The 23,639-nt window shown below is 43.2% G+C and overlaps 1 protein-coding gene across 1 annotated transcript in view; it reads right to left on the bottom strand.

The window, feature by feature from the left end:
• LOC117368880 overlaps positions 1-23,639 on the bottom strand; it is a 499,867-nt gene that overhangs the window by 359,224 nt on the left and 117,004 nt on the right. The window contains exons 9-11 of the mRNA XM_033962624.1: positions 15,164-15,205; positions 10,817-10,840; positions 8,319-8,366 (exon numbers count right to left, since the gene is read on the bottom strand). Of these exons, the coding sequence (XP_033818515.1) occupies positions 8,319-8,366; positions 10,817-10,840; positions 15,164-15,205 (114 nt within the window). The remainder of the gene's footprint in view (positions 1-8,318; positions 8,367-10,816; positions 10,841-15,163; positions 15,206-23,639) is intronic.

Genomic DNA, 23,639 nt, shown 5'->3' with positions numbered 1-23,639 from the left:
ACCGATCTCCCCCCCCCCGACAATATCGATAGCTGGCAGGAGGGTGCCCAATCCCTCCTGCCCGAAGACGCATTCCCCTCCCCGGCGCTAACTACCTCCACTCCACCAAACCTGTTCTTAGATGGGTCTTGCACGTTTTGAGCCAGCAGGCACGCCTCGTCGAAATGAAGCGGGCCCACCCCTTCCCTGCCCATCCCTCCGAAACCTAAGGCCTGATTGGCCCAGGCTCTAGAAGCCTGGACCAATCAGGCCTTAGGCATAGCGGGTCCGCCCATCCCCACTTAATCTAAGGCATGATTGGCCAAACAGACCTTAGACTTAGTGGGGATGGGCGGTCCAGCTATGCATAAGGCCTGATTGGTCCAGGTTTCTAGAGCCTGGGCCAATCAGGCCTTAGGTTTCTGCGGGATGGGCCGGGAAGGGGCGGGCCCGCTTCATTTCGACGAGGCGTGCCTGCTGGCTCAAGACGTGCAAGACCCATCTAAGAACAGGTTTGGTGGAGTGGAGGTTGTTAGCGCCGGGGAGGGGGGTGCGTCTTCGGGCAGGAGGGATTGGGCACCCTCCTGCCAGCAATCGATATTGTCGTGGGGGGGGAGATCGGTACTGTCAGGGGGGGCGGACGGTAGTGTAGGGGGGGTGCGTCTTCGGGCATAGGGTTTGGGCACCCTCCTAGTCAGGGGGCCGCGGCCCGATATACTTATAGCGGCAGAGAGATCCCTTGCCGCGATAAGTATAGTGGCCGCGTCTACTTACAATGTAGTCCAGCATTTTGCTAACCTACATTTTAAGCTTCTCCTCTACTAGGGAGACGCGTAGGGCCGCCTAGGTTCAGCCTAAGGCCCGCCTAAGGCCATTAGACGAGCTTAGGCATCTTGCGGGTCTCCCTAGGTTCCCGGAGGCGCCTTCAGGCTTGCCTGGGGAGCATTTTTTTTTTAAAAACGTGCATCCCGATTGGCTGATTAGACAGCTGTAGGATGCCTACAGCTGCCTAAAATCGGGATGCACTTTTGAGAATCAGGGCCTTTGAGTTTAATGAAACTATATGTCCATTTTTAAGCAATCATGTCTATTCTTTGCTGTTCATTTATTTATATTTGATTTCACATGTTTTTAACTTTGCTATTAATGTAATAAATATTTTGATCATTTTTAACATATATATCCATGTATATATTTGTAGACTCCTGAGGCAGGCCGGTAGGGCCAAAACATGTATATGTCGGGTCGTTGAGTCTTTGGATATATATACAAGATATTGAACCAATAAAGATATTTGCATTCATCAGATGAGTTGAAGGACACTTTTTTAGTGCTCACCATCCTGATTGGGACAATTCCACTTTGTCTTTTTGCGTTTGAGTTTGTGGTTTTGTTTCCCCTGTTTTATTTGCTTAAATATTTTTAGGCATGATTCGGGGGTGGATTGGGGATGTTTTTAAAAGTTAGACATTAGTAGGCATCTCTAACACAATCACGCCAACATTATAGGCATGGTAATCTTGACCTAGATTAGAGATGCCTACAATGTTGGCATTATCAGTGGAGTAGTGAAGGTGGGAGACACCCATGGAGGTGATAATAAGAATAAGAATAACAATTTATATACCATAGGACCATGAAGTTATATGCGGTTACAATGATTAAAGATGTTACAGATTGAGTGGAATAAACAAAGTTCCGAATTAGTGATTAACAGTTCTAGAGATCATTTGTTGAGGACTAAGATTGTATAGGTTGGTTTCCTAAGTATTTCAGGAACAGATGTGTTTTTAGGCATTTCATGAATTCCCTATAAGTAGTAGGCATTAGCAATTTTTCTAGATCTTTACCCCATAATGCCGCTTGATGTGAGAAAAGATGTTAGTGATGACTTTTAAATTTACAACCTCTAAACGGTAGTGAAACAAAGTTCGGGTGTGAGCTTCGCCTATGTCTTTTGGTTGTGAAAGAGAAAAGGTCTGTTATATATTTACGGGCTAAGCCATAAAGTACCTTGAAGCAAAAACAACCAAACTTGAATTTCAAACGTGCCTTCATCGACAGCCAGTGTAGAAGTCGATAGGAAGGTGTTACGTGTTCAAACTTCTTCAGTCCACAAAGTAGTCTAACCGCTGCATTTTGTACCAGTTGCAATCACCGCATATTATTCTGGGGGAGTGCCAAGTAGGCGATTTTACAATAATCGAGTTGACCAGTATAAGGGATTGTACCAGAATTCTAAATGATGAGATGGGGTGGGCAGACTAGATGGGCCGGGGCCCTTATCTGCCGTCTATTTCTATGTTTCTATGAAGTAAGCTCTGATGGACCGAAGCTTCCAGAGGGTGAGAAAGATTTTTCTAATCAAGGAGTCTACCTGGTCTTTCATGGTCAGGCTCTGGTCCGTGTTACTCCCAATACCTTCATAGTGGGTTGAATGGGATAACTAAGGTTATTGATGCACATTGATGCTTTAGTGTCAAGTGGATGTGGTGATGCTATGAAAAATTTTGTTTTCTCTAAGTTTAGTTTTAGTCTGAATTCAGTCATCCATTGCCCCATCCGATTTAGTACTTCTGTTACTTTGGGGGTGACTTCTGAGACAGAGTTAGTGACTGGGATAATTATTGTTAAGTCATCAGCGTAGCTAAATAGTTTTATCCCCAGCTGGGACAATTGCTTACCCAATGAGGACATGTAAACATTGAAGAGCAAAGGGGATAGTGGTAACCCCTGTGGCATGCCAGATGGATTGCTCCATGTGTCAGAGAGCTCATAATTAAAACGGATTTGGTAGGTACATGATATAAGGAAACCTCGAAACCAGTTTAATACCTCTCCTCCGATTCCAATTGTGTCTAGGCATTATAGCAGTTTCCCATGATCCACCAAGTCAAAGGCAGAGCTCATGTCAAATTGCATGATCAGGGCATTGAGGCCCTTACTAAACAAGTAATGCAAATTTCCAGGATAGCCGCAATTACTGTCTCAGTGCTAAACAGAGGCCTAAAACCAGATTGAGTTTCGTGCAGAAGAGCGAACTGGTCGAGATATTCCATCAGTTGGGTGTGTACCAATCCTTCCATGATTTTTTACCATAAATAGAATGGATGCTACTGGTCTATAGTTGGTTACTGATGTTGATGATTCTTTACGATTTTTTGGGATTGGGGTTATTATAATATGACCATTATTAGTGAGGAATTTTCCATTGTTTAGGTTATTGGTTAGATAATTCAATAGAGATGGTTTAAAGTCTAATGGAGCTGCTTTCATAATTTCTGGGGGACATGAGTCCAGACACAGTATGATTTAGAGTATTTGTTATATAACTTGATATAGTTATTCCATTCTAAATTTTGGAAGGAACTCCAAATCATGTCCGCTGATATTTCATTTCTTTGTATATCAGTTGATTGATGTTCGTATGCGACAATTGTCGAGTAGTTATTTCTTAGGTTTTTAATTTTTGAATCGAAATGTTGTGCTAGATCATTTGCTGAGGGTAGCTTGATATTATGCATGGTTTGAGTGTAACGTGTGGTGTCAAATAAATTTGTAACTATGTTGAACAGTTCTTTTGTATTAGCTCCTTTTGAGCTAGTATTAAATGAGTTAATTTTGGATGAGTAAAAAGTTTTACGTTTTTCTTTTATCTATTGTTTGTAGAGTTTTATGTTGGATCTCCAGTTGTTCCAGTCTGACAGCTTTCCAGTTTTTTTCCAGATTCTTTCTAATCGTCTTACTGATTGTTTCATTGTTAGGAGTTCGATGTCAAACCACTTGTTGTATTTATTTGAGCAGCTTTTACTATTTCGTTTAGGGGCAATTTTATCTAAAATGGATGTGCTAGTTTTCATCCAGTGATCATAGAAATCAACTCCTTCTTCTATCTTCGCTTGTAGATCATATTGTGACCAATATTCCTCTGGGTTGATATGGCCCTTGTGAGGTGTTCTCTTTTTGTCCGTGGGTGTGTCTTAGATTTTAGTTGAGTCCAGATTAGATTGAAATAATAAGTGAAATGGTCAGACCAGATATCGTGACACCAAGTACTGTCCGAAAGAGAGATGGAAGGGTCTAAGATCTCCTTTGTGGACATCGCTACCACATCTAAATGATGGCCTTTTTCATGTGTTTGAGTGGGTAAAGGGAGTAATTGAGTAAAGAAAGAAAGTTTTTAAAGTCTTTCGCTTTTGGATTGTCTATTTCATCTAGATGTAAGTTTATGTCTCCTGCAATTAAATTATGTGATGAAGTGATTGAGTTATGTAGGACAAATTTGAAAAAGTCCTCTCTAGCTTTTGGCCAGCTTTTCAGCGGAACATAGAATAATATACAAGAAAGGGAATCTTCTAGTTCCTTATTGCTAATTTTACAGACTAATATTTCTAATTGGTCATTTTGGAATCCAATAGTTCAACTACAAATCCTTCTTTTACGACAATTGCTAATCCTCCCCCTCTTCTTCCATCACGATTTAGCATGTGAATTTTAAAATTATCTGGTAGAAGATCATTTATTATTGGGTCATCTTCAGACAGTAGCCACGTTTCCGTTAGGAAAAGACAGGCTATTTGCTTGTTGATGATCTAATCTTTAATTAAAAATGCTTTGTTCCTAACAGATCTGGTGTTAAGTTATGCAAAGGGAACGGAAGTGGATGTGATAGGTTTGGTAGATGGAGTGGTTCTGATAGGTTTTACTTCCCTTATCCTTTTATTTTTTTAGGGTACGTTGATGTCTTCCGTTACTCAATATTACCTTAATATGGTTTGCTCTCTCTTCCTGTTGATTAATTATAAGCTGATGTGTAGATCAGGATAATGGATCAGGATGTGGATAGAGTGACTTAACATCCTTAATGTTATTGCATATTAAATAGATTAGTAGAATCAGTATGAAATTCATGCTCACAGATTAAAATGACTCCTTCTTGTCCTAATGGCTATTTGGTGTTTCTGTTACTCCCAGTTTATAGGATAATTAATTAGCAGTGAATCAGATAGCACTAGATCAGATTCAATATCAACAGTTAAATTAATAGTTAAATTAGCAGTAAATCAGGTAGCACTGAATCCGATTCAGTAGCAACAGTTTAAAAGTTATGTGCACCATAGGTTGCGAGTGCAGGCTGAAATGGGAGAACCCAAAGTCGGGGGAGAGTGTTGTCTCGTACTGCAAGTGAAACCTGGAATGGAAGAATGCAGCTGCCAAGAAATAAGCCAGATGTATCCACCGGCAAGCTGAGGAGTGCAAGATCGGCTCTGAGATGTTCAGCCATGCGCTCGAGCAGTGGTAGCAACAGTAGCTGCAAGGCCCATTTGACTGGTCTGTTGGCTTGTGGCACAGCTCCTACCAGGCTCCTTCCAGCTCCTTCCAGGCTCGTGGTTTCACTCTTTTTCTGCATGGGTCTTTGGGACGTGATACCAGGGACCCCCTCGGGCGACTTACCCCCTTTCTGACCCTGTTAGGTGATCTGCCGCAGCCAGATAAGCAATAGGCACGTGTTGTAGCTCACGGATTTTTGCTTGGCCACAAGAGCAGCTTCGCCGGTATTCCTCTCCAGAGCCGCGAGTATTGCAGGGTAAGGTGCTGGTAGAGCGGTGTGAGTAGCGAAGGTTGCTGGACGAAAGGGTTGCAGATGGGCAGGGCTGCTGGAAACGGTGCAGGAAGGGAGCCGACTGCTCAGAGCTTCCCTTCGCTAGAACCGACGGTCAGCGTCGATGAAACTAAACACAATTCCAGCCTTAATCATTGTTTTCAGGACGGAGACGAACGAACAATAAACGAACGAACAAAACTAGTCCCAGATGAAACATAGAAACATAGAAAGATGATGGCAGAAAAGGGCTACAGACCATCAAGTCTGCCCACTCTACTGACCCACCCCATTAAGTCTGAGTGCTGATGACTTAGTTCCTTAGCTCGACCTTCGTAGGGATCCCACTGGATGTCCCATTTGTTCTTAAAGTCGAGCACGCTGGTGGCCTTGATCACCTGCACCGGAAGTTTGTTCCAATGATCCACCACCCTTTCTGTGAAGAAGTACTTCCTGGTGTCACCACTAAATTTCCCTCCTCTGAGTTTAAGCGGGTGCCCCCTTGTGACCGAGGGTCCCTTGGGAACGAATATGTCGTCTTCCAGCTCGACACGACCTGTGACGTATTTAAATGTCTCAATCATGTCACCCCTTACCCTGCGTACCTCTAGAGTATAGAGCTGCAATTTGCCCAGTCTTTCTTCGTATGAGAGACCCTTGAGTCCGGAGACCATTCTAGTGGCCATCCGCTGGACCGACTCGGCTCGAAGCACATCTTTACAGTAATGTGGCCTCCAGAAATGCACACAGTATTCCAGATGAGGTCTCACCATGGCTCTGTAAAGTGGCATTATGACTTCAGGTTTGCGGCTGACGAAGCATCTCTTGATACATCCCATCATTTGCCTTGCCTTGGATGAGGCCTTCTCTACTTGTTTGGCAGCCTTCATGTCTGCACTGATGATTACTCCCAAGTCTCATTCTTCTGAAGTCCTAGCTAGTGCTTCTCCATTCAAGGTGTATGTTCTGCATGAATTTCTGCTGCCGAGATGCATGACCTTACAGTTCTTAGCGTTGAAGCCCAGCTGCCATGTCGAGGACCAGTTTTCCAACGTGATCAGATCCTGCTTCATACTATCCTTGAGATTGCTTTCACTCACTGTATTACACAGTTTGGCGTCATCGGCGAACAGTGCTACTTTACCCTAAAGCCCCCGGGTCAAGTCCCTTATGAATATATTGAAAAGGGATGGTCCCAGGACTGATCCCTGCGGCACTCCGCTAGTCACCTCCGATGTCTCAGAGAGGGTGCCGTTGAACACCACCCTCTGAAGTCTTCCACTCAGCCAATCATTGACCCATGCAGTTAGCTTCTCACCCAACCCCATCGATTTCATCTTGTTTAATAGTCTACGGTGCGGGACACTGTCAAAAGCTTTACTGAAATCCAAGTACACTATGTCCAGAGACTCTCCCGAGTCCAGCCTTCCTGTCACCCAGTTAAAGAAGCCGATGAGATAGGATTGACATGACCTGCCCCTAATGAATCCATGTTGACAGGGATCCCTCAGATTTCCCTCATCCAATATCGTGTCTAGGTAGGTACTGGAAATAAAATCAGACTAAGGCAAACACGGACAGAGGTTCTTTCTCCAACTACCATCCCGGCGCCATCTTGATTAGTGATATCCCCTTATCCCTTCCACCCTGCATTTCTTTAACTTCACAGGCATGAACAGCATATCCAACCTGCTGCCGGTGCTGACCTCAGCTCTCTCTCTGAGGTTACTTCCTGGTCCCGCATGATTGATACATCTAGTCACTTACATTGTAGGTGTCTCCAAATATAGTCATCATAAACAGAATCTGACCCAAAATGCCTTGGTGCAACTTCTGAGTGGTGTAGGCAGGTTTCCTAGAATTTTCCCTAAACTAAAGACTTGGCATTGGTTATTGGTGCAACAATGAATCTAATTTATCTTTAAATAGATTCATTTTTTACCAATAACCAATGCCAAGTACAGCTGAATATTGTCTACCTTGTGATCCATCCATGCTGCTTTTTTCCTAGACTTATGGATCTCTGTATGTGAACTCTGAAATACACGGTCATAATGCTGAGCACAATTTGTGGAAACTGTGTACACTCAAATGTACACATGGTATAGCTTGTAAATAACTTTTGTAGTAAATTAAAGTCATACTGGTTTTATAAATTTAACTCTGGAGTTGTCTGTCATTATTTAAACTCCTTACTGAAGTAAAATAGTATTGTCACAGAAAGGAATGATTATCCTTTCTGCTATGAGCTTTCACCATTATCCATTATATCAGCTGATTTAATCACAATTTATAAGAACCACAGGATAATTCAGGACATTTCCTCCACACCCATATACTCTCTGATCACCAATTACATAGCCGTGATTTGAAACATCATGGCTATAATAACTCACTCCAACTGGCACACATTTCAAATGCTATACAATGATATGGAGCTAACTCTATGGTTAATCCCTGGAGCCTTTGAAATTTGTTCTCCTCAGGTGAATAATGCTGAACAATCCTCTAATTGATTACTTGCATAAAACCAAAACGGACATAACTGGCCTTTGAACTTCACCCAATGGACAAACATGACTGAAAAGGTGGGAAAACAAGAATTGAAATCATCTTTCATCATAATTTATGTGTGTATTTTGTAAATTGCTAAGAATTGTAGATCAGCGGTATATAAATTTATTTTTAAACTAAAACCAGGATGGCAGTTCATCTGTTTTACAGATTTCATGCTTACCAAAATCTACTCCAGGTGGAGGTGGCGGAATCTTCTTTGTTTCTGAGCCTAGTTTGGGGAAAAAACAAACAAACATATTTTAGTTTTATTTGAACATAGTTCTAGTTTTATTTATATTTTCTTCAAATGTTTAGGGGTTGATATTCAGTGTGTAAGTGGGCAGGATAGGTTTTGCCTGGTTAAAAACCATGATGAACTGGCCCACTGTTGATATTTAATGCCCATTAACTGCACAGTGCTGCTGAAAATCAGTTCTGACTGTAACAGCACTCTCCAGTTGGTTTGGGATAGGAGTCAGGGTGGAGCCAGACATGGGGACAGAATTTGTCCACATTCCCGTCCTCCACTGGAAACAAATGACCTGGTCAGCAACTCCCCACTTGCAGTACAGAAAGCTTTTTGGGAGCTAGGGGAAGGCTTATAACCTTTTGTAAAGGATGTAGCTTTTTCAGAAATACTATCTATATATGGAAAGGGGGAAGAAAGTGTAAAATACAGAGAACTTCAATAGGTGGCTCAAAGGCTGCTGTCGTCAAAAAGGCTTTCGGTAGATAGGAGGATTGGGAAATACATGGAAAGACAAGATACTGTATTGTAATGATAGGCTACATCATACTATAGAAGGAAAAAAAATCCTTGCTGAAAAATTTAGACCGTATAGGGCTCATAATCAAAACTTAAACACATTAAAGTCCTATTAAAGACTTTTTCAACAAATCTCTGGAGACGGGAGTGATTCCTGGGGATTGGAGGAGAGCAGATGTGGTCCCTATTCATAAAAGTGGTCACAGGGATGAAGCAGGAAACTACAGGCCGGCGAGCCTCACTTCAGTTGTTGGAAAAATAATGGAAGTGTTGCTGAAAGAAAGGATAGGGTACTTCCTTGAATCTAATGGGTTACAGGATCCGAGGCAACATGGCTTTACAAAAGGTAAATCGTGCCAAACGAACCTGATTGAATTTTTTGATTGGGTAACCAGAGAGCTGGATCGAGGACATATGCTAGATGTAATTTACTTGGATTTCAGCAAAGCCTTTGATACAGTTCCTCATAGGAGGCTGTTGAACAAACTTGAAGGGCTGAAGTTAGGACCCAAAGTAGTGAACTGGGTCAGAAACTGGCTGTCGGACAGACGCCAGAGGGTGGTGGTTAATGGAAGTCGCTCGAAGGAAGGAAAGGTGACTAGTGGAGTCCTTCAGGGTTCGGTGCTGGGGCCAATCCTGTTCAATATGTTTGTGAGTGACATTGCTGAAGGATTAGAAGGAAAATTGTGCCTTTTTGCAGATGATACCAAGATTTGTAACAGAGTAGACAACGAAGAGAGAGTGGAAAATATGAAAAAGGATCTGCAAAAGTTAGAGGAATGGTCTAATGCCTGGCAACTAAAATTCAATGCAAAGAAATGCAGAGTAATGCATTTGGGGATTAATAATAGGAAGGAACCGTATATGCTGGGAGGAGAGAAGCTGATATGCACGGATGGGGAGAGGGACCTTGGGGTTATAGTGTCCGAAGATCTAAAGGCGAAAAAACAGTGTGACAAGGCAGTGGCTGCTGCCAGAAGGATGCTGGTCTGTATAAAGAGAGTCGTAGTCAGTAGAAGGAAGAAGGTGTTGATGCCCCTGTACAGGTCATTAGTGAGGCCCCACTTGGAGTATTGTGTTCAGTTTTGCAGACCGTATCTGGCGAAAGACGTAAGAAGACTTGAGGCGATCCAGAGGAGGGCGACGAAAATGATAGGAGGCTTGGCCAGAAGATGTATGAGGAGAGACTGAAAGCCCTGAATATGTATACCCTAGAGGAAAGGAGAGACAGGGGAGATATGATTCAGACGTTCAAATACTTGAAGGGTATTAACATAGAACAAAATCTTTTCCAGAGAAAGGAAAATGGTAAAACCAGAGGACATAATTTGAGGTTGAGGGGTGGTAGATTCAGGGGCAATGTTAGGAAATTCTACTTTACGGAGAGGGTAGTGGATGCCTGGAATGCGCTCCCGAGAGAAGTGGTGGAGAGTAAAACTGTGACTGAGTTCAAAGAAGCGTGGGATGAACACAGAAGATTTAGAATCAGAAAATAATATTAAATATTGAACTAGGCCAGTTACTGGGCAGACTTGCACGGTCTGTGTCTGCGTATGGCTGTTTGGTAGAGGATGGGCAGGGGAGGGCTTCAATGGCTGGGAGGGTGTAGATGGGCTGGAGTAAGTCTTAACAGAGATTTCGGCAGTTGGAACCCAAGCACAGTATCGGGTAAAGCTTTGGATTCTTGCCCAGAAATAGCTAAGAAGAAAAAATTTAAAAAAAAAAAAAATTTTTAATTGAATCAGGTTGGGCAGACTGGATGGACCATTCGGGTCTTTATCTGCCGTCATCTACTATGTTACTATGTTACTATGTATCTTAAAGACAGGTTATCGATAATCAAACTGATTTTATGTATGTGTCAAGGAACTTTGCCTCTGAATCTCGCTGACCCACCAATTGTCAAAACTCACCTCCACCTCCAAATGACCATTTTCCTGAAAGAAAAGTAGATATTTTAATGTGAGCAGACACATTTGGCAATTTTATCCTATGTAAAAGTGTTTAGAATATCCAGTCCTACTATAATCCCAGGAAAAGCAGGAAGCCTATTCTCACATATGGGTGATGTCATTCACAGACCCCGGATGTGGACAGCCTCGCAAGCAGATTTGCTTATAGAACCTTAGAATTGAATCGGTTCAACGGACGGCCACCAGGATGATCTCGGGGCTCAAGGGTCTCTCGTACGAAGAGAGACTGAACAAATTGCAGCTCTACACTCTTGAGGAACGTAGGGTGAGGGGAGACATGATCGAAACATTTAAGTATCTCACGTGACGTGTTGAAGTGGAAGATGATATTTTCTTTCTCAAGGGACCCTCGGCCACAAGAGGGCACCCGCTCAAACTCAGGGGCGGAAAATTTCATGGCGACACCAGAAAGTATTTCTTCACAGAGAGAGTGGTTGATCATTGGAACAAGCTTCCAGTGCAGGTGATCGAGGCAGACAGCGTGCCAGACTTTAAGAATAAATGGGATACCCATGTGGGATCCCTACGAGGGTCAAGATAAGGAAATTGGGTCATTAGGGCATAGAGTGGGCAGACTTGATGGGCTGTAGCCCTTTTCAGCCGTCATCTTCTATGTTTCTATGTTTATGCAGGGAGCAGAGTCTTTGCGAGTGTCTGATTTGGCATCTATGCACCCTAAGCAAGGAGTAGATTATTTGCGAGTGCCTCGACAGGAATCCTCATACTCCATACATGGAGCAGAGACTTTAGAAGTGCTTCGAGATTCCTCCATCAAGCCTCCTGAGCTTCGATCTACAGCTTCTAGCCCTATCCATTCACTGGTAGCAATGCCTGCTTCCATCTCCGGGGCAAAGTCTCCTCGATCTTTGAGACCTACTTCTAAGCACCACTCTCGTCGTCAATCGAGGCCTTCCTCGAGGCATTTCTCCAGGCATAGCTCTTTTTCCAAAGAGTGCCCTTCTTCATCTAAGCCTCAATCTACACCTTCCAGCTCGTTCGAGGTCTCCGCTTCCACACCTCGAGGACTCAGCAGCTTCCATTGCCTCGACAAAGTCTCTTTATTCTTTGAGGATTATTTTCCCAGTGAGGCTTCATCTTTGACCCAGGATGCCTCGAGGTCATCGAGCCCTTCTCGAGGCAAGGCATTGGTGGATCAACTATCTTTCTCTTCTTTTCTTCGCCAGATGGCTGATGACCTAGAACTTCAATTGGATGCTGGTTCTAAATACTCTAAGGAGTATTTCGAGTTCATGCATCTTCCTCTACCTCCTGTAAAGTCACTTAAGCTTCCTCTTCACAAGCTTTTGTCTCAGATTTTCACACTGAAAATCTGACTCCTTATAAAATTGCTGCTGTTCCAGGCAAATTGGAGTCCAGGTATAAAATTCTGCATTGCAAAGGATTTGAGAATTCGCAGTTGTCTCACCAATCTCTGCTTGTGGAGTCCTCCTTGAAAAAATCCCATCCTTCCAGAGTTTATGCTACCGTTCCTCCTGGAAGGGAAGGGAAAACTATGGACAATTTTGGACGTCGCCTTTATCAAAATGCTATGATGTCCTCCAAAGTCCTGAATTATAATTTAAATTTGTAACTTATTTCAAGTTCCTCATTGATCCCTTCTTAAATTTCTCAACTATTTAGATATACAGAAGCACTTCGAATTCCAAGAAGTCACAACTCAGATTACATCTTCTCCAGTCTTCTTATGATGCTTTCAAATTGTCAGCCAGGGAACTGCTTTCTCAGTAGCAATATGCCACCTGGCCTGGCTTCGCACCATTGACATGGACCCTAATCTTCGGGAACGCTTGGCTAACATTCCTTGTGCAGACAATGACCTCTTTGATGAATCTAAGCCAGCTCCTGTCAAGCCTTCCTGACCTTTTCCAATTTTCCAGAGGAGTTATGGTCCGAGGGTGGCTTCTTACTATCGTCCGCCTCCCAAGAAACAGCAGCATCAGAAGCAACAGAAACCTGAACCTTCTGCTGCACATAAGGCTGCGCAGCCTTTTTGACTGTTTAAAACAGAGCATAACCTCCATCGTTCCGTCTCTGTCCTCTCTTCCCCCTATAGGAGGTCGTCTCCATTGTTTTTATCACTAATGGGAGACAATTACATCTGACCTGTGGGTGTTGTCAATCATCAGGGAAGGCTACTCTTCATTTCACTCAGGTTCCACCAGAGCTTCCTCCAAGAGGGTATCCTTCCAGTTCATCCCTGACCGCCCTTCTTCTTCAGGAAGCTCAAGCTCTGCTTCGTCTCCATGCCATCGAACCAGTTCCTTTGGCACGCACCAAACCACTCAGATCTGCAACTCAACTTTTTGTCTCGTTCGATCCAAACAAGTTGGGACATCCAATCTCTAAGCGTACCATCTCCAACTGGATGGCTGCTTGTATCTCTTTCTGCTATGTCCAGGCAGGATTACAACTGCAGAGTCGATTCACAACCCACAAAGTCAGATCAATGGCAGCTTCAGTGGCTTTCCTCAGATCCACACCTATTGAGGAAATTTTCAAAGCTTCTACCTGGTCCTCGGTTCATACTTTCACTTCTCACTCTTGTCTGGATATTTTCTCTAGACAGCTGGCCATTTTTTGCCAGCGTATTACAAAATTTATTCTCCTAAGTTGCCAATGCTCCCACCATCCCATTCTGGTTAGCTTGGAGGTCACCCATATGTGAGAATAGGCTGCCTGCTTGTCCTGGGATAAAGCACAGTTACTTACCGTAACAGTTGTTATCCAGGGACAGCAAGCAGCTATTCTCACAACCCATCCACCTCCCCTGGTTGGCTTCTCTGCTAGCTATCTGAACTGAGGAGCCTCGCCTTGTGCAGGGCGGGAAGGCACTCGCACTAGCGCCGTGCGGCAGACTCAAAACTTCTAAGTTTCTACAAGCATGTCTGCTTGCGAGGCTGTCCGCATCCAGGCTCCGTGGATGACGTCACACATATGTGAGAATAGCTGTCTGCTGTCCCTGGATAACAACTGTTACGGTAAGTAACTGTGCTTTTTCAAGCTCTCTTATCTATTAGTTTCTAAAGCAGGGGTGTCAAAGTCCCTCCTCGAGGGCCGCAATCCAGTCGGGATTTCAGGATTTCCCCAATGAATATGCATGAGATCTATTTTCATGCACTGCTATCATTGTATGCTAATAGATCTCATGCAATTTCAATGGGTAAATCCTGAAAACCCGACTGGATTGCAGCCCTCGAGGAGGGACTTTGAAACCTATGTCCTAAAGCATGAAGACCATGAAGACTCACTAGGATACAGATATTAGGGAAAATTCTATAACTTATTGTCTCCACTTAATTGCCCCAAGCGTGCTCAGTACGATCCTATTCTATTATGAAACTTAGGCACTTAGGTTACAATAACCCAATAACACACCTCACATTTATTTATTTATACAAATTCTATATCATTTCCATGATAATAACAAATTCAGATGATACACATATTAAAATAAAAGAAATAAATATGACATATAACATAAAAACACTGACGGGATAAACTAATAGCTACTCATTCCAAAGAAACAATAACCATGCCAAAACAATGATATATAAATATCATATTGACCACATAAATAAGCGATCCATCCCTCATCTAATCCAAGGAGGATGAAGTGTTGATTTCAAGCTTTTTCTGAAGTTCAACAGTGAAGATTCTCCCTACAGTTTCTTGGGAAACTTATTCAATGCCTCTATGCCTTTTGCACAAAAGACCCTTTGTCTCCAATTTTATTATTCCTCTGCCGGGTAAAACTAACAGGGTATTTGTGATTATTCAAGGTTTTTCCTATTTATTAATCATACTAGCCTTCAGCATAACATTTTCAGAGAGTCACAGGTTAAGAAACACACCTTTCTTTTATAGGAAACAAGAACAACTGCTGAAGTTAAAGTAAAGCACTACTTCTCCAAGGGCTCTTAGTTAAAAATCTTACTTGACAAAATTTATCTGGTCAAAAGAAGGAAATTCTTGATTACAAATATTTGTGTATCAAAGTTACCCAGACAAATCTTTTCAATATCAGCCTAATAGATTCTAGTCAACAAGTTTTAAAGTTCACATTATTATGGCTAAAGGAAGTCTACTATAAAGGTCCATAGTAGGAAATACAGGCCACTGAAATTCTCACAGTAGATCATAGTGACTACAAGTGGTAGCAAAGCCTGCTAACTTAGTCAGTATATATCAAGTGTCCTTAAGTACTACTCTTTTGCTGTGGTCCTTGGTAACTGTGTATATATTCCATAAATTTGTTTTAAAACTAACCTTTAATATCTCCACTTTGTATAAATTTTTGTATCCATGTTTCTGAAAGTAAAACAGATATGTTTATGTGATGAAGATATATTTTGCATCGTACTTCAAGGTTAAAGTAGTTGGGTCCATGTCTGCAAATCTGGAGGCTCCCTTATTCTAGGCCAGGGGTTAGCAACCTTTCTACAGCAAAGAGCCATTTTAACCTAAATGTTTGGCCCAAGATTTAGAGAGCTGTAATAGGTAGAGAAGGGGGTTTGATATATTCCAGGTTTCTCACTCTCACTTCCCTTCCCAAGGCCTAGCTTCTCTCTCCTCCAAACCATTGTAGATCTCTGCACATCTCATTCCTCCCTCCCTCTTTCTCCCTTCCCCTCCCCCCAAACCATTGCCAAGGCTATCTCCCCTCTCCAGGCCACAACCCTAAGATGGCCCTCCCAACCCTGAGATTCCCCTTCTCCCAAGGGCCTACCTAGGTACTGGGTCCAAGAAGGGGATCTTTGAGGTAGGAGCATGGCCTTCTTGTAGCAGCTCAACCCCATAATGCCCAAGCCCCTGTCTACACTGCCATATATAGGTAGGTTCCCCCCTCCCAGGCCTACCGAGGTACCTGGTGGTTCAGTGGTGTCTTTTTGACAGGATGCAGCCCTTACATGTGATGAAGATATATTTTGCATCTTACTTCAAGGTTAAAGTAGTTGGGTCCATGTCTGAAAATTTGGAGGCTCCCTTATTCTAGGCCAGGGGTTAGCAACCTTTCTACAGCAAAGAGCCATTTTATCCTAAATCTTTGACCCAAGATTTATAGAGCCACAATAGGTAGAGAAGGGGGTTTGAGATATTCCAGGTTTCTCACACTCATGTCCCTTCCCAAGGTCTAGCTTCTCTCCCCTCTTTCTTCTCTCCAAGCCATCGCAGATCTCTGCCCCTCTCATTCCTCCCTCCTTCTTTCTTCCTTCCCCTCCCCCCAACCCATTGCCAAGGCTATCTCCCCTCTGCAGGCCCCCAACTCTTAGATTGCCCTCCCAACCCTGAGATTCCCCATCCCCCAAAGGCCTACATAGGTATTGGGTCCAACAAGGGGATCTTTGAGGTAGGAGCATGGCTTTCTTATAGCAACTCAACCCTATAATTCCCACGCCCATCTCTACACCGCCATGTATAGGTAGGTTCCCTCCTCCCAGTCCTACCGAGTTACCTGGTGGTTCAGTGGGGTCTTTGTGACAGAGTGCAGCTTTTTCACTTCTGCCTCCTAACAGCTGCCTTCTAAAATGGCAGCTTTGACCTATATATAATGGAGTGGGGGGGGGAGGGGTCATTGTGGAGTTGAGCTGCAATGAGAGGGCCATAGGAGAACAGCTGTAGCCACATGGGAGAAGAGCCATATCTGGCTTGGAAGCCATAGTTTGCTGACCCCTGTTCTAGGCCAGCTTCCATCAAGCTGCAGAAACTATATACCATGGAAAGCCTCATTGGGAATATAAACTGGAATATATTTGCAGCACATTGAAACAACCTACATATTAAGATGGCAGGCCACACTGCTTTTGTTAAGTTAAAAGTGATACATTTTCTGTCATCTGGGAATTTTGGTACAATTGTTCATTCAATTGCTTTGAAAAGAATAGAGTAACTTTAAATTAATTTGGGCATTAACCAATAGCTCAAAGCAGAGTACAAGAGAATAATCACTTCACTCATTAACAACATACAGAGAAGTTATTACTTTATACAAACACAATCTCATATTATCCTTATTATTATTAAACCAACTTAAAAAACATCAGTAACACTCATTTCTTCACAGGTCTTACTAATATCTCAAAAGCATCATTATCCATCAATAGAGAGCACAAAGAATGGCAGATAAATTTTAATGTGGACAAATGCAAAGTGATGCACATTGGGAAGAATAACGCAGATCACAGTTACCAGATGCTAGGGTCAACTTTGGGGGTCAGCGCCCAAGAAAAGATGTAGGTGTCATTGTATATAATACGCTGACACCTTCTACCCAATGTAGGGCAGGGGTCAAAACAACACACAAGATGCTAAGAATTATTAGAATAGGGAAGGTAAACAAGATTGTTATAATGCCTGTGTATTGCTTCATGGTGTGACCTTGCCTTATTTCAAAAAAAGATATAGTTGAACTAGAAAAAGTTCAAAGAAGAGTGACAAAGATGATAAAGGGGATGGTCATGGAACTCGTCTCATAGGAGGAAAGACCAACTCCCTCTTCTAGCACAGAGAGCCGCGCTGAATGGCCCGCGTAGCTCCCGATGCTCATAGAGTTCCTATGATTGAAATCTAAAAAATACTGAGTGGTGTAGAAAAGGTACAAGAGGATTGATTTTTTACTCCATCAAAAATTACAAAGACTAAGGGACAGTCGATGAAGCTAAAAGGAAATGCTTTTAAAATGAATAGGAGGAAATATTTTTTAACTCAAAGAATAGTTAAGCTTTGAGTTCAAATATGTTTATTGATTTTCAAAGTCAAAACAAAACACGAAAATATTCAGTAAGGAATGCATTGAGAACGAATAACAGACAATGAAGAAATGATGCATTAACAACCACTAGTACCATAGCACATAGAAGCATCATATAACATCCTAACAATATTAAGGTACCAAGATATCCCAATGCCAGATGTATCATAATTCTGGAGAGGAGGAAGAAAGAGAAGGAAGAAAGAGATACGGTGGTTTGAAGTAGATAAACTAGGTGAGTGGAAGAGAAGGAGAGAATCAAGAAGAAGGAAAGTAGGGCGGGCATCAACATCCATAATAAACAATTAAAGAACAAATGTAAAGTACAGAAGATCTTAATAGAGTCATCTGGAGTGTCAACGGTTATAAAGAGAAGTGTTGTATAGGTTCCCAAATGCGAGATACGGTCGGGGATCTATTAGAGAATTCTGCCGCTTTGATCTCGTATGAATGAATCATGAGAACAGAGTTCCACCAAAACACAATATTAAGGGTATCTGCAGATTTCCAGTTATGGAGGATCATTTGGATCGTAAGGGCAATCAGTATGTTAAGGAGAGATTGTTGACTAGAGGTAAGCGGATCTATCACTGCCAGAGCCCTAAAGAGGAGAATGTCAAAAGTGAATTCAGATGTGATAGGTCATGCACGTGGGGAAAAAGAACCCGATGTTCACATACAAAATGGGGGGAACACCACTAGGGGTTAGTAACCTGGAGAGAGACCTGGGAGTGATGGTAGACGCAACACTGAAGGCATCGGTGCAATGCGCCACAGCCTCTAGGAAAGCAAACAGAATGCTGGGTATCATTAAGAAGGTATTACGACCAGGACGAAGGAAGTCATCATGCCGCTGTATCGTGCAATGGTTCGGCCGCATCTGGAATACTGTGTCCAGTACTGGTCGCCGTACCTCAAGAAAGACATGGCGGTACTTGAGGGAGTACAAAGAAGAGCAACCAAACTGATAAAGGGAATGGAAAATCTCCCATATACCGACAGATTGAAGCAGTTGGGACTTTTCTCCCTGGAAAAGCGAAGACTTAGAGGAGACATGATAGAAACCTTCAAGATCCTGAAGGGCATAGAAAAAGTAGACAGGGACAGATTTTTCAAATTAAGGGGCACCACAAGCACAAGGGGGCATTGGGAGAAATTGAAGGGGACAGGTTCAGAACAAACGCTAGGAAGTTTTTTTTCACTCAGAGGGTGGTGGACACATGGAACGCGCTTCCAGAGGCTGTTGTAGACAAGAAAACATTAAATGGTTTCAAAGAAGGTTTGGATAGATTCCTAGAAGAAAAAGGGATTGGGGGGTATAGATAGGTATAGACCATTGCTCAGGCAATGGGCCTGATGGGCCGCCGCGGGAGCGGACCGCTGGGCAGGATGGACCTATGGTCTGCCTCAGCGGAGGCAACTTCTTATGTTCTTATGTTCTTATATACGCTGAATAAGTCCCCAAACTTTAGACCAGAATGAAGCGAGAATGGGACAGGCGTAAATCATATGATGAAGATCGCCAAGTTCTGCAGAACAATGCCAGCAAAGGTTAGAATCCCTAAGGCCAGCTCGAAACATCTTGTGAGGTGTCCAGAAAACATGGTATGCTAAAAAGTAGAGAGATTGTGTCAAGCTAGCTGAGGCTATGATTTTACAGAAATATCGTTTCCAATCGTTGTCGGAGCCATGCCAAGTGATAAAGGCCGCCCAAGTGTCAGTGGTCCTGTTGGATCTGGGGTAAAGATGCGATCTAGGTTCTTTATAGAAGAGAGAGGTCAAATGTGCCCAAACTTCCGCACAAAACCAAAGAATTTCCTCAAAGTGCCAGCACGTCAATTAAACCTAAATAACAAGATTTTAGTATCTAAAAACTCTTTATAAAGTTGCCTGAACTATGTAACATCATTTTTAAAGGTTGGAATCTTTGTATTGTCAGAGAATCAATTTGATTCACAATCCTTTGGTTTTCATTTCAATTTATTGGCAATTTATAATGTTTTAATGATTTCATTCATGGGCCGAATACACACATACTTTTCTCTGTCGCCGCACTCTTTGACCAAAAGATTTGTAAGCCTGCAACCACGTCAAGGTAGACTCTTTCAGCAGCTCCCCTCCCTCCCCCTTACCTTTGTGGCCAAGTCAAAATGATCTACCAACAATACAATTTTAAAAACACAAAGCACGGCAAGGCAGATGACTTTATGCAATGTCACCTCAGTAACAACTATACAAAAATAGACAAATATTCCCCTTCCCTTTTTACTAAACCGCGATAGCGGTTTTTAGCGCAGGGACCTGCGCTGAATGCCCCACGCTGCTCTTGAAGCTCATAGGCTCCCTGCGCTAAAAAACGCTATTGCGGTTTAGTAAAAGGGGGCCATAGTGCAAAATATAGACAGCATATATAAATTCTCAAAACGGACACATTTTGATCACTAAATTGAAAATAAAATCATTTTCCTACCTTTGGTAATTTCATCAGTCTCTGGTTGCACTTTATTCTTCTGACTGTGCATCCAATATTTCTTCCCTTTTTTCAGCCTCCTGTATGCTTTCTCTCCTCCAGACCTCATTCCCTCCCCAAACTTTTTCTGTTTCACTCTGCCCCCTTCTTTCTTTTTCTCTCTCTCCATACCCCCTTTCATTCTGTATGTCTGTCTTTCTCTCTCTCTCCGTGCCCCATTTTTCTTTGTTTCACCCAGCCCTCTTTCTTTTTTTTGGCTCCCTGTCCCCCCCTTTCTTTCTTTCTCCTTGCCCTCCCCTAAGCCACCACCATTGGGAAAATGCTGCCACCGCCACTGGGGAATAGGCTGCCACTGCTGCTATTGGGAACAGGCCGGCGCCGAGTTCGCCCTGCTTCTCTTCCCCACGGGGCCGACCAACTCTCGCCACTCGACGTCAATTCTAACATCGGAGAGGACGTTCTGGGCCAGCCAGGCAGTGATTGGCTGGCCCAGAACGTCCTCTCCGACATCAGAATTGATGCGGGTGGCGAGAGTTGGTTGGCCCCACAGGGAAAAGCAGGGAGAACTTGACACCGGCCTGTTCCCAATGGCGGCGGTGGCACTCAAGTGGCTAAAGAGACGCAGTTTGCCAGCCTAGGGAGAACACTGGAGGGTGGCCAGCTGTGCACCCCCTTGGGGCGTAAAACCAGGGCAGACCGCCCCCACCCCCACCTTGGTATGCCACTGTCTGTACCTCACTCCCTCCCTATGACCAAAAATTCTCCTTTCTTCTATTCCCCGTGTACACAACCATCTCTTTCCCTCCCTTCCTCTCTCCCAAGTCCTTGCCTTCTGTGTCCAAAAACACATTCCCTCCCCCACCTCAGCATCTCTTTCCCTCCCTTCCTCTCTCCCAAGTCCATGCCTTCTGTGTCCAAATACCCATTCCCTCCCCCACCTCTGCATCTCTTTCCCTCCCTTCCTCTCTCCCAAGTTCATGCCTTGTGTCCAAAAACCCATTCCCTCCCCCACCTCAACATCTATTTCCCTCCCTTCCTCTCTCCCAAGTCCATGCCTTCTGTGTCCAAAAACCCATTCCCTCCCCCACCTCAGCATCTCTTTCCCTCCCTTCCTCTCTCCCAAGTTCATGCCTTGTGTCCAAAACGCACTCCCTCCCCCTGTGTTCCCCGTTTGTCTCCCAGCCCATCTTAGCAACTTTCTCAGCAAAATGTAGCTCGAGCCGCGTAGGCTTGTCTTCTATTTCCTGCTTGTCCCGCCGCGCACACATAGCCGATCGGAAATCTTCCCCGACGTCAGCGCTGACGTCGGAGGGCGGGCTTTGCTTAAGCCCTCCCTCCGACGTCAGCGCTGACGTCGGGGAAGATTTCCGATCGGCTGTGTGAGTGGCAGGGCAGTCGGAGTAGAAGACGAGCCTCGCGGCTCGAGTTATATTTAATCCCGCGGGTCCCCCATCGTCCCCATTCAGCTCTCTCTCCTGTGCACCCCTGGTAGTACTGCCCTGATGGTGGCCCTGCGCGTGCCAGCTGCAAGGCCTTCGCGTGCCACAGTTGGCACGCGTGCCATAGGTTCGCCATCGCTGTCCTAGGAGAAAGCCCTGCTGAGATAGGGTGATTAAATGGGAAATTTGAGAGAAGGTGAAAATAGAAGGAGAACATTTCTTCAAGCAATGAGAAAGTTGAAGCCAGTGAAAACATTGTGAAGGGGGTAGATTGAATTTATCCATAATCTGAGAGAAGGACAAGAGGGTTTCCTTGTTCATTACTTGACCCAATGACCATACACCTTTATCAATCCATAAATGCCAGTGAATGAAACTATTATCTATTTTGAATGAGTTGTACCACAAGGGAGCAGACAAAGTATGTCTTCTGTCAGAATTAGAAAAGTCATCAAAATGTTGTATAGCCTGAAGAGTTGCAGAGATGGTAATAGATTTACAAGGGAGAGCGGAAGGAGAGATATATGGTAAGCAAGTGAGTCGTGGCGCATGGCGCGTGGCGCGTGGCTCGTGGTGGCTAGCGTGCTGTTTATGGTACGATGCAATGGATGTCAGAAGCATGATAGTGCAGTATTTTTGTAGCGCCAGTTTTTCATATGGTTCTGGGTAATTCTAGTTAGACAAACATCTGTGTTAGTTAAGGACTACGCCCAAATAGAAGCGTACGAAAAACAGGTGAATAAAACATTTAAATATAATGTAGCTAAGGCCAGAAGAAAAAACACACTAAAGATTAATATAAGGAAAAGAATGGTGTTTTTTTGTGTATTTTGCTGTTGAGCTAAATCATAGTGGAAATCATGACTACATGAGACATGGAGTCCAGTTTAGGTTCTTTACTATAACTGTCCTGTCTTAGGCCAGCATCTTGTGCCAGTGAATAGTTTCTGTTCTTTGTTCAGCTTCCCGCCTTTAGCCTCGTGGTTCTAATTGAAAACAGATGTGCTCAGGCTAGTTAGGAAAACTCCATATTCCAAACTGAGATATAAAATGTATGAAGTATGAATGGCCAAGATATGAATGAAATTATGAATGTTTGGGGCCCCTGAATGTGATATGTGGTAACATGAATGTAAAATATAAATGGTTTATATAAATGGTTTTATAAGCAGAAACATTAAAAAAATCTTGAGCACAACATCTGGAAGTGATTAGAGTCAGTCTCAAGAATAGGGAAAAGGGGGGCATTGAAAGCCCACGCTTCAGGAAGAGGAGAGGGGGATTTAACCCCCCCCTTTTTCTCCTGAGTAAGATTTCTGTGTAAGGCTGTGCAATTTGAATCTGTCAGCTTAGGAGTTTTTTTTCCTTTAAGGCTCAGAACTTGTCAGCATGGAAGGACTGAGAATTTACCATGTTAATAATTGTGAATTCTTTTGAATGTTAATGTTAATTCAGAAATCATCTGAAACTTTGACTAACTTTTAAACATGGAGGAATGTTTCTTTGTCTAAACTTTAAGACCACCCATAGAAATGTTATTGGTCGTCAAACTTGATGATGTCACTAAACCAAAAGTTATATAATAGACTGTAATGAGATAGAAAGACGAGACCATTGTGAGAAGGCCAGTCTTTGGCCACGATGATGATCTCCCATGAGCGCAACGTAAGCAATTATGCTATTCTTTTGATCTAATAATGGGAAAATAGAACCAATAATTCAATAAATCCTGGTTATAATTTTAAAACCTTGCGCTGGTGTCATTTTGCATGTAGAATTATTTTCAAACCTGAAGCTTTCACAAATGGCGTCAATGCCCCATGCTCAATTGGTGGCGAAACCCGGGAACTAAACTAATTTGACGCCTTGAAAAAGCTTATAGGTTATTCATGGAACCTCTAGGAAATTTAGAGATTTCGCATGGTTGTGTAACTAAAGGTAGTCACAGGTTGACTGGCTGCGCAGGAATATGGCGGAAATTAGAGATAAAACGGGACCGGAAAACTGGAAAATTGTGAGTATTACGCCTGTTTAAAGAAAAAAAAAAAATTAATAAAAAAAAAATTAATTAAAAATAATAAAAAA

This window comes from Geotrypetes seraphini, chromosome 11 (assembly GCF_902459505.1).
Source record: "Geotrypetes seraphini chromosome 11, aGeoSer1.1, whole genome shotgun sequence".
Classification (NCBI taxonomy): Eukaryota; Metazoa; Chordata; class Amphibia; order Gymnophiona; family Dermophiidae; genus Geotrypetes; species Geotrypetes seraphini.
This window is presented reverse-complemented; position numbering and strand designations above follow the sequence as displayed.